General features: G+C 52.6%; 1 protein-coding gene across 4 annotated transcripts in view; it reads left to right on the plus strand.

Moving 5' to 3' along the window:
• Slc38a10 (solute carrier family 38 member 10) overlaps positions 1-11,468 on the plus strand; it is a 50,607-nt gene that overhangs the window by 9,259 nt on the left and 29,880 nt on the right. For all 4 annotated transcript variants that reach the window (XM_028787839.1, XM_028787840.1, XM_028787841.1 and 1 more), the window contains exons 3-6: positions 6,043-6,088; positions 6,985-7,078; positions 8,704-8,847; positions 9,878-10,002. In XM_028787839.1, coding sequence (XP_028643672.1) covers positions 6,043-6,088; positions 6,985-7,078; positions 8,704-8,847; positions 9,878-10,002 — 409 coding nt within the window. The remainder of the gene's footprint in view (positions 1-6,042; positions 6,089-6,984; positions 7,079-8,703; positions 8,848-9,877; positions 10,003-11,468) is intronic.

An 11,468-nucleotide genomic window follows, 5' to 3' on the forward strand; every position in this document is an offset into this window, starting at 1 on the left:
TGTGCGCCTGTGACCCAGCACTGTGGTGTGCGCCTGTGACCCAGCACTGTGGTGTGCCCAGCACTGTGGTGTGCACCTGTAACCCAGCACTGTGGTGTGTGCCTGTGACCCAGCACTGTGGTGTGCGCCTATGACCCAGCACTGTGGTGTGCGCCTGTGACCCAGCACTGTGGTGTGCGCCTGTAACCCAGCACTGTGGTGTGCTCCTGTAACCCAGCACTGTGGTGTGCTCCTATAACCCAGCACTGTGGTGTGCTCCTGTAACCCAGCACTGTGGTGTGCTCCTGTAACCCAGCACTGTGGTGTGCGCCTGTGACCCCAGCACTGTGGTGTGCAGCTGTAACACAGCACTGTGGTGTGCACCTGTGACCCCAGCCCTTGGAAGGATAAGGCAGGGACTAAGAATTTCAAGACCGGCCTCTGCGTGGCTTCATAGCAAATTTGAGGTCTGCTTGGTCTGGGTGAAGAAATCTCAAAAGAACAAAACATGAGCTGGTGAGATGATGCAGTGAGTTAGTGCACAAGCCTGGCACCCACGGACAGGTGATAAAAGTAGAAGACCCAGTCACAGAGTTGTCCTCTGATGTCCATATCTCCAGTGTGGCAGAATGCATCCATACACATATGCACACACAGTAATGAATAGAAGTGTATGTATGTACAGACAGGTACAAGCTACCGTGGGATGCTGACAAAACTTCACTGTCCTGCCTGGTCTGGACTTGCTATGTGTGTCAGGCTGGCTTAGAATTCACAGACATCTACTTGGTCTGCTTTTTGTGTGCTGATTAATTTTCCAAAGCATACAATTAATAACACTGTTCAGAAATAAAGTCTGCTGGTGCACACCTTTAATCCCAGCACTTGGGAGGCAGAGAGAGGTGCATCTCCTGAGTTTGAGGCCAGACTCATCTACAGAGTGAGTTCTAGGACAGCCAGGGCTACACAGAGAAACCCTGTCTTAAAACCCAACCCCTACTCTCACCTGAAATTGCCGGCTTTAGAATAGAACTGAGAGGGAGGATGCAGAGCAGCAGCCTCCTCGCCTGAGCCCCACGCCCCGGCCTCCTTGCCTAAACCCCGCACCTTAGCCCCACACCTTGGCCTCCTCACCTGAGCCCCAGCCTTGGCCTCCGTTGCAGATGCATGCACTTACCTCCCAAGCCAGGAGGCTCGCTGTGCCTAAAGCCTGCCTGCTAGCTTCCTGATGCTAGCTCCTTGTACCTGAAAGCTTTCCTGTTCTGAAAGCCTCAAGTGGCTGAAAGGAGCACCTCAGATTCCTGGAAGTCCACGAAGGAAACTCTTGAGTGCAGCTTGCGGCTAAGACTCTGTGTTCCATCTGCCCAAAGGGTGGGCCTTTCTCCCAGGACTATTGGTTGTAGTTCTGTTCCCTCTAGCTCTTTGTCAACAGTGTCAGCCACAGGGACTAAACAGCACTTACTGCTTGTCTCTGGGTGGTTTGGCTTCAAGGGCACTGAGGGAGCCTCACTGACTTGTTCTCCCTCGTGTTAGCCTGTGAAGCCTGCTTCTCTGCCTATCAGGTTTGGACTTTGCTGTGGAGCTCATTCTGGGATTCTTTGGCATGGGGGTGGGAATGTCACTCTTCTGCTTGGGGCTTAGCCTTGTAGGAGAATGTGGAAAGTAAATCCCTGGGCTCCTGGGGATGTTCCTCACTCGGCAGTCCCTGTGTGGCTGATGTCGCTCTGACCTGCAGTGTGCCTGGCTCCTTCCAGCTCTCACTGTCAGAAGAAGAAAATGGCGCAGAGTTTTGAGGCAAATGAGGTAATGCAAAATACAGTATTTCTTAACAACTGAATCGGAGTGATATGCAGAGATGTGAGGTGCCAAGCCTCCTCTGCCTCTTTAGAGATGCACATGGGGCTCCTGCAGTGTGGCTTCTTGTTTTTCCCTAGTCTGCTTTGCCCTGGTGTGTTGGCACCAGTGCCCTGCATTCATTCTTGGCCTCAGAACCCATGGGATGCTTTCCCACTCTTCCTTTTCTGTTGACAGTGATGTTCTGTCTTTTACTGCTGCCTGAGGAAGTGAGACTTATCAGTTAAACTTGACCACACTGAGATGGCCTAGTTCTGTCCTACTAGAATGTAGGGAGTGAGGTGCCTGGGGAATGCTGTTGGTGGTGTAGAGCCATGTTGTGGTATGGTCCTCTCCCTCTAAGATCTCTGCTTGTATGTTGTCTGTTGCCTAAGTTCCAGCTTAGGACTCCTGTGTCCTGGAAGGTGTGAGCCCTGGGCTGGGGAGGTCATGGCATCTGGTAGTTGGTTGGCCAGTCAGTTATTCTTCAAAAGTTCCTGAGAAGTGAAACCAATTTGTCCAGGTGTGCAAGACAAGGAAAGATGTCAGATGGACACGACCTGGAATGCCGTTGTCTGAATGTTGGAACCACTGGAAACAACAGATTCCCAGATGGCAGTGGTCTTGCACGTTTGATCCTAAACAAGGCAGCTTGTTTGTATGAGCCCTCATAGAGTCTTCTAGGCTCTTAGACAATCTCCTGAACCCCCAGACAGTCTTCTGGACCCTCAGTCTTCCGAGTACCCAGAGCTTTTCAGATGTCTAGGCAATTTCTTGGAGTCCTGATCTCCCTGGTCCCCAGTCTCTCAGGTTCCCAGACAGTCTTCTGGGTCTGTCAGCTTAGTGCCAGTTTTCCTTTGTCTGCAAGGTGGGGAGACTGTGTGGGGCCGGAGCAGTGGGGAGGAGGGCCTACTGTGCCACCTCCTGGAGACTGACTGTGTGGGGCCAGAGCAGTGGGGAGGAGTGCCTACTGTGCCACTTCCTGGAGACTGACTGTGTGGGGCCAGAGCAGTGGGGAGGAGGCCCTACTGTGCCACCTCCTGGAGACTGACTGTGTGGGGCCAGAGCAGTGAAGAGGAGGGCCCACTGTGCCACCTCCTGCCACGGTGGTCCTAAGGTGGTGTGGAGCCCTCTTAGGAAGCTGGACAGACACCTGCTCTTCTCTTTTGTCCTTCGTTCTCTTGATGGGCTGGGCCTCAGTGTGTACGTAGCTCCACAGCCCATCAGAGTGCTTGGAAGGTGAGCCCCTCCTTCCCTGAAGGTACAGCAGACCTGACGGGTGGCCTGTGTCTGTGGATGCATGAGAGTGGACCCTGCGTTGGGTCATGGGCACAGGCACTCTGTAGATGAGGTGGGCAGCTGGACTTTGTCCTCACTTGGAGGCTATGGGAGAATTTATTTCCAGGGTGGTAGTCGTCTCAAGCAAGGAGCCTGTTTACCATTTGTACTCAGTGGGAGGACTGGGTACCGCTCTCCTCACATTTAAGTCTTAACAGTATCAGCGGCTGTGGCAGTGACCTGTCCCCTGTCCCTTCTCCCCAGCTCTGGAGGATGAATGTTTTAGAATGCAGAATCATAGCACAGTGGGGGTTGTTGATAAATTTGGGCACCAGTTTGCTTTGTTTTTGCTGTAGTGATTTTGGATTTTGCCCAGCTTTCCAATGGGGAGGGAAGGGTTATTTTATCTTACGACTCTCAGGTCACATTCAGGTCACCACTGAAGGGAGTCAGGGCAGGGACTGAAGCAGAGACTATGGAGGAGCATCCTTACTGGGCTGCTCTTCGTGTTTTGCTCTCCTCACTTCCTTATACAGCTCAGGACGAACAGGAGTGTCAGTGCCGCAGTGTGAGCCGGGTCCTCCCACATCAATCAGTAATGCTACAGGGAATCTGAGGGAGGCGTTTTCTCAGCAGGGTAGAAGGTAACACAGACATATCAGTGACTCCTGGGAAACCCTTCTGAGTTTTAGACCCTGCCCTAGCAGTGTGTGCTCTGGGAGGGAGGCCACCTTCCAGAGCAGTAGAGCCTGTTGACATTGGCCTGAGGTCTCATCAGTGAATAGTGGATGTCGTTGGGTCTGTGTCACCATGGCTTACGATTGGTGTGCCACCTCTCACCTTTCATAGACCTAGAATAGTGCCCACCAGGCCATGGTAACTGAATGTTTCTTCTTGCATGTCCTCGAGCAGTGTGACCTATGCACCTGCCACTTGGTTTGGTGGGCAAGCCTGTGAAGTGGAGTTCCCTGACCCTGCTTCTGTGCTGTCGGAGCCTTCTGGAGCTGACAGTGTTCACTGTGCTCCTGCCCAGTGCTGCTGGCCTTGTACTCATCTGGCAGTGGGGGCTGCTGGGCTGCTTTACATCTCCCCCAGAAGTAGCTCAACTGAAGCCTCTGTCCCAGCCTTCCCTGCCTCATCTGTGCCTGCCTGGTAGTCATGAGCAGCAGCCCCTCCCTGCCTCATCTGTTCCCCTATCTTGAATAGCACCCCTTCTTGCCTTGCCGAGTTACAGACAGGTAGAGGGTGGAGTCAGCTCTGCCTGGTGTTCTGTGGCCCTGCATCTCGGGTCTCAGGTAGGTGGGCAGAAAGGCGAGTTTTGGCCTGGGTCCTCCTCAGAGTGATCTGGCAGAAGAGAGTGCTGCCTCCTCTGGTCTCTTGACTAGCTGGTGGCTTCCGTTTTCCTATAGCTTCTTCTAGGGCAGTGTATTGTTTGAAGTGTGCAGTAGACCCACTTTCCTGTCAGAGAGTAAGGGGTGAGACTGGAGTGGGAATGGGCCCGAGGTTCCGCCCTCAGGGAACAGCTCTGGCTGGCCTAGAAATCACTTGTAGACTAGGCTGGCCTTGAACCAGACATCTCCTGCCTCTGCCTCCCTAAAGGCATGTGCCATCACTGTCTGGCTGGCCCTCCACGTTGTATGCTGAGTGTTCTAGCACAGGGCTTAGAGCCCCTTTGGTGATATGGCAGGGACTATGGATATCATCACCTCTGGGGTTCTTTTAGTAGTGTGAAATTCTCTATCCAGACCTTAGGTAACATTGTGAAGTGTGTTTTAGTTCTTGCTAGATGAACCAGAGGAGTATGTTAGGTTCCTTTCCCAGCTGAGACTGGGAAAGGCCAGAGTGACCCCTGGAGGCTGAAGTCTTCTTGTTTTCAGGCCAGGCAGAGGCTGATGCCAACTGTCTGTCTTTTGCCAGCACTGCCTCTTCCTCAGTTAAAAGTAACAAGGGTTTTGTTTGGTTCATTCATACCCAGTGTATGTGTTTCCTGCTCCCCAACCTCAGAGGGCCACCAGCCCAGACAAAGTAAGAGAGGAAACAAGAGGCAGGAAGCTGGGGCTGTGACAGGCTGAGGCATCCTGTCACATGCACTGCCTGTGGCTGCTCCAGAAGACCAGAGCTTACTTCCCTTTGCGCTCATCTGGCTGGACCACGGGGGAAACAGTAGAGACCAGATAACTGGTAAGGTCCGATGAGGACCAGTGGAGTCAGCTTTTATTCTCATCTGCTGGCTATAAATAGTTCTGGCTCAGGAAGGAAAGACAGAGATCCCTTTCCTGGTAGGACTCTGCTCTGGCCATGAATGCTGGCCGTTATCAGGGCTCTGTCCCTGGCTGTCCTGGGCACTGGCAAGTCTCAGAGCTCTTGTTCCTTCATTCCCTAGAGTGCCATGCTTGCAAAGATTCGGTTTCCTTCTGTAAGTCACAATCAGAGGACAAATAGGAAGCCCTCAGCAGCATCCTTGTGGAGCAGGACTTGAATACTGGGCTCTGGGGTGGGGCTTGAACCTTCTGACCCCTCTTGAGTTCCTTCTCTTCCCCTATCCCTAACTGGGGCTAGCTCTGCAGTTTTCACACTGCTCCAAGCCTGTTTATAGCTGTCATGGGCAGAACCCGGTACTTCACAGGATCCTGACTTCCATTCCCCCTTAATATTTCATTAGAAACAACTACAGAAACCCTTGCTTGTGTCTCCTTGCTTGTGTCTCCTTGCTTGTGTCTCCTTGCGTGTGTCTCCTTGCGTGTGTCTCCTTGCGTGTGTCTCCTTGCTTTGCTCTTGTCTCATGTTGTTTCATTTGGAGATGGTAGGTCTCAAGAAAGTCTGACACCAGAGTTTAAAGTGTCTCCTTATCTGTGAAACTTCAAGCAAACTGCCTCTCACAGCTTCTCTCAGCGGCTTTCTAACCAGTGTTTCTTATTGTTGGACTGAGCTTTTTTCTCTTCTCTTCTGTAGCGTTCCATGCTTATGGCAAGGCCGGGAAGATGCTGGTGGAGACCAGGTGAGCGGTGCAGCCTTGCTGAGTCCCGTCCTTCTCTCTGCGGCAGTGGAGGAACTGGAGCCTGTGAGGAAATGAACGCAGTGCTCCACATGTGGACAGCTTAGAACGTCTGATGTGCTTCTGAAGAGTTGCTCATCGAGTAGTCAGTTTACTGTGACCTTACGGTGGTTGTTGTCAGAATTGAAAGCCGTATGAGAATGAGAGACTTGGAGAGTACTGCAAAATAGCTCTCAGTATAGCTAATGTTTTTTTTAAATTTATTAATCATTTTATTTGTTTACATTTTAAATGTTATTCCACCTTCCCGGTCTCCCTTCCACAACCCCCCCCATACACACACACACACACACACACACTCCAAGTACAGCTAGCCTTAATGCTGTTATGTAAACTGTGCCCTCAACTCTGCCACAGAAATATCACTTTCTTTTTTTTGAGAGTAAAATTTTAATTAGTTGGAAAAATTTGTCAGAAAATTACACTTTTAGGCTTCTAAATCAAGGAATTTTAAACATAGAAGAAAACAGTTTTTAGAAGCAGTTGACTATTCTTTTAACTTATCTAATATTACTGTACCTAAAAGAATTTCTGAAGCTCCCGTGGGAGGAAAATACGATCCCACCTAGAGACTAGTTCAGTGTGGTTTGGCACTCACCCCACGAGCAGTGGAGAGCCCCCAGACATCCCACAGTCCTGTGAATGTAGACATTCAACACTGCCTCCAACTCAGCCAGTTTTTTGGCAGTGTCACGTCAGCAAAGCCCAGGAACTAGATCTGGCCCTCAGTGTCAGACTTGGGATACCTGAGTCTTGATTCTGTAAAGATGCCTGGTTTTGATCACAAAACAGTACCCTCTTAAATATGACTTCACAGCTCTGGGTATCGTTCTTCACAGCATGATTGGGCTGATGCTGGGGTCCTGCATTACCTTCTATGTCGTGATTGGTGACTTGGGGTCCAACTTCTTTGCTCCACTGCTTGGACTGCAGGTAAGACACTGTTAGATGTCTGGTCTGTTTTAATCCTTGTGGTGGCTACGTCCTTTCCTTAAGCCGGCTGAGACCAGTGTGCTTGGCCTAGAGAAGCTTCCTGTGCCTGCCAGCCACTCAAGTTCCCTGGCTTGGATTTCAGGACTTCTCTGGGGTAGTGTCGCCAGGAGAAGGAGAGAGGGAGAGAAGAGCAGGCTATGCTACAGCTGGGTAGTGTACACGGTGGGAGGCAGGAAGGGGGAGGGGTATGATAGACCAAACCATTGTGCAGGTCAGATACCTCAGCTTCCAGCACTGCTCATCAAAAGACAAAAGAGGCCAGGCGGTCATGTAGCTCCTGTGCTTGGCTGTTGCTCGGTATGTTGAGGCAGGGAACTGGGGCTCACCCTGCTGAGGAAGGTGTGAGGGCACTGCTTCCAGGGCCTGTGACAGCTCTGTGCATGTGCCAAGCTTGCCCCTGCCTGCTCCTGAAGGGTCCCACCTGTGAACTGGGCCCCACACAGCCTTCCTCCCCTACTGGGGAGCAGAGCTGTAACCAGTGACTGGCTGGGGAGAGTGGGCACATGACCCTGGAGGGTCTTTTCTGTGAAGACCCCTTTGTATTTGTTTATCAGATAGGTAGAGATGGATTTTAGTTTGTAAAGGTGACAGCTGAGCGGTGGTCCTTCTTAGGAATACGTGTTGGATTTGCAAGGTGTGGGAGAACTTTCCAGAGTGTCCTGTGAGCCTGGCCCTGGTCCGTGTTCTGACAGTGTCTTCCCGTTGGCTTTCCATGCTCCTCTCTTCCCATGGGTGCAGCAGAGCTGTGGGTCTGTCTCGCACACAGTTACTTGAGTCCTCTCAAAACCTACAGACCTGTGCCAGGGCCAGATGTCTCAGCTGCAGTTCTGAGAGACTTGCAGGATGGTCAGTGTCGGCCTCTGCGGCCTCACAAATGGTCCCACACAGTGAGAGTGTGCACAGAGCCTCTCTGTTCCCACCGCCCATCATATACAGTGCTGCCATTCTCAGCGGTGTGGGCTTGTTTTAGATTTGCAGGTGTTTGTAGCTGGGGAGCCCTTCGCCTCCAGCCTGTGCTGTCACCTATGAAGAATCCAGGAAGTCGAACGTGCTGGCTGCAGCCTGGTTAGATGGTAGCTATCCCCAGACCATTGCTTGCTAGTAGATGCTAGCCTGGAGTTTTGTGATGAATTTTCTGCATTTCCTTCTGTGGCAGAGGTAGCTCTGAGTTGTGTGGAGACTTGGCGACTCCTTCCACCAGCCCCTGGCACCAGCTGTGCAGGGTACTTCCAGAACAGTACAGTTCCTACGTGTTCTGGCCACGTTCTGACACTGTCATGGGGGGTTGGCGCTGGGTAGCTCATATTTTTCTCCTGACTAGTCTCAGTGTGGGGCCTGGGTGGACCATGCAGGGCCAGAGGTGTTCAGTACCTTGATCCACATAGCAACTGAGAGGGGAGCTTTCAGACCGTACGTGCCAGACTTGACCACACCACCTGATGCTTTCAAGCCTCGATGTGCTCCCCAGCCTGTAGTGGCTCCTGCCCCGGCAACACCGATAAGATGAGTCTTGGCAGTGAGTAAGCTCAGTGCTCAAAGCATGGGGACTCCTGATTCCCCTCCAGGTGACCAGGACTTTCCGTGTGTTCCTGCTCTTCGCGGTGTCCCTGCTCATTGTGCTTCCGCTCAGCCTGCAGAGGAACATGATGGCTTCCATCCAGTCCTTCAGTGCCATGGCGCTCCTCTTCTACACCGTCTTCATGTTTGTGGTGAGCATGACAGGCGCTGCTAAGCAGGGGGTGTTCGTGGCTTAGTCCTTCCCATAGCCATAAGTGTCCATGCCTTACTCTCCTGTAGCCGTCAGCTACCTTGTGGGGCATTATGGGAAAGTGGCTTTGAGTCTTGTGGTAGAGTTACTGTAATGGGGTCTGTATGCCTGGTCGGTGAGCACCAGAGGCAGGGCAGTTGGGCAGCAGGATACAGAAGGTGCTTGGAAACCATGGTCGCTTTGTCTAGGCTTTGGAGAACAATTGCAATGCTGTGTGCTGTCTGGGCAGATCCTTCATGTGGAACATGGAACCAGGCGCGTGAGCTAGTGTTTGTCACATGGTACCCATTGTCATTTTTCTAAATGAGCTTTGTTGGGGACAGTGTGGAAGATGAGGTGTGAGGACTTGCTCCAGAGTCCTTACCTTCACTGCCTGGCCCTGCTGAACCCATGGGGCTCACCCTCACTTGCCAGGGCAGACCTGTGCTTCCTGAGAGCAGGGGCCAGGTGTCCTTGCAGGAGCTGTGCACTGATCTGGCTGCAGGTTTCTCTGCAGCCATGGTCCCCTCATGCCCTTAGCTCTCTGGGGACCAGGCAATGACAGTTAACCCCTTACTCTTAGCTGTATCTTCAGTGGGATGAGCTCCTGAAAGATGACCGTGTCTGCCTGTCCAGGGCAAGGACATAAAGGACATGCCCATATTGAGGGGACTGCTCCTGTAATTTGAGACAGGTATCAGGGCTGAGTTAGTGAGTGAGGTTCTACTTCTGTGTCCACTGTGAGGCCCCCATATAGGAGCTGCTCCACCATGTGCAGAAACCCCCTGCAGCTGGGTACAGCCCTCAGTCGTGTTCAGGCAGCTTCCTGCATGGGCTGAGTTATAAGCCAGGGGCCAGGGACTCAGGCAAGATGGGGCCCCTGCCCCTTCAGACAGCCCCAGGCTACAGGAATAAGCCAGCTCTGATGTCTCCTGCACCTCCTCTGTGGCACACTGTCTCCTGACCCATGTCTCTCTCTCTTCTTGGTCTAGATTGTGCTGTCCTCCCTCAAGCACGGCCTTTTTAGTGGGCAGTGGCTGCAGCAGGTCAGCTACATCCGCTGGGAAGGCGTTTTCCGCTGTGTCCCCATCTTTGGCATGTCCTTTGCCTGTCAGTCGTAAGTACTGCTGAGGTGGGGGAAGGGGGAGGGGTGGGGTGAGCCGGAGCGGGTGAAGGGAGAAACTGTGGGATCAGCATCCTGCTTTTCTCGCTTCTGGCCACTGAGGAGTGATGGCTGTTCTCGTGTGGCTGGTTCCTCTAGGCTGAGGGGAGAGTTCTGTGCTAACCAGGAAATAGACTACCTGTAGGACTAACTGGCAAGGGCAGCGAGTTTCCCAGATCCCTTGAGGGGAGAGTTGGCTGTGGGGTGCAGCAGCAACCCAGCCATCTGATTGTGAAGAGTCCCGAGCGCTTTGCCAGAGTTTAGCTGTTCTGAGAATATTTAAAAAGATGTTGCACAAACATTGACTTGGGGCTGCTGCTAGGATGTATCAGTCCTGTGTGTGCGGGCGGGCTCCCTGGCAAGCGGGGCTCTGTGAACACAGAACGGGCTGCTCTGCCATCGCAGCGGCGGCAGCACTACCTTCTCTACCAGGGTGGCAGGAGCTAGTGGTGCGTGCCTGGGTGGGAACAGTAACCGTAAATCCGACGTCGTTGAGAAAAGGCCATCAGCGTGTTGGGGGGGCTGGCAGAGAAGCCCCCCTCCTGTGGTGTCAGTGGGCATGTATTGTGCCAATCGTAAACTAGTGTGACAGAGAAAATTTGCTCACACTGCTGTGTTTACACCCACATGCGAGAGCCAGATCGTCATTCCCACTCACCGGCTCCCTCTTGGCAGCGCTGTCTCCACCAGAACGTGCTCCAGCCTCGCGGTTTAATGTCCCCATTATCACTGGTGACAGAAGTTACGTTCCTGTGCAGTGTACCTAGTTACCACTTGTCCCTTCTGCCTGCCTGTTTGCTTTTTAAAAAATGAGCCTGCGGTTGGGCTTCCTCGATGGTGGCCGCATAGCAGGCGGTGTGCGTCTGTGGGTTGGTTCTCAGTGCAGGTTCCTGGTTACAGAAGGGTGGAAACATGCCACAGTCTTAAGACTCATCTCCCTGGAAAGGAAGACCTAGGACCCTAAATGTGCCCTCTTCCTTTGTGTTGGTCACATGTCCCCAGGCTACAAGCACTGGAATGTTTGCTAGGTGAGGTGACAGAGTTATTCTCTCGGTGGCCTGTACCAGAGGCCTGTCTGTGCTGGGATGGCAGCCAGTTCCTTACCTTGTGCCTATCAGCGTCTGGTCCTTTTGATCTTATTCCTAGTCAGTGAATCTTGTGTTATGCAGAACTGTGATCATTGAACACAGAAAGCCTTGGTGGAGCAGAGTGCACTTAGACCTCACTTCCAGCCTCGGGGTAGTGAGGGCAGCTCAGGGGTTGTTGATGCTCTCCGTCCGAAAGACGGGGCATTTGGGATTGGATGGAAGCCTTTCCATGGTGTCCAGGCACACCCTGTCTCCCCTTCACTCCCCTGCAGTGCCCTTGCCTGTATGTGCACATGCTCCTCTGTGTGTGCACATGCTCCTCTGTGTGTGCAC

Source organism: Grammomys surdaster, unplaced genomic scaffold (assembly GCF_004785775.1).
Source record: "Grammomys surdaster isolate TR1022 unplaced genomic scaffold, NIH_TR_1.0 125688, whole genome shotgun sequence".
Lineage (NCBI taxonomy): Eukaryota > Metazoa > Chordata > Mammalia > Rodentia > Muridae > Grammomys > Grammomys surdaster.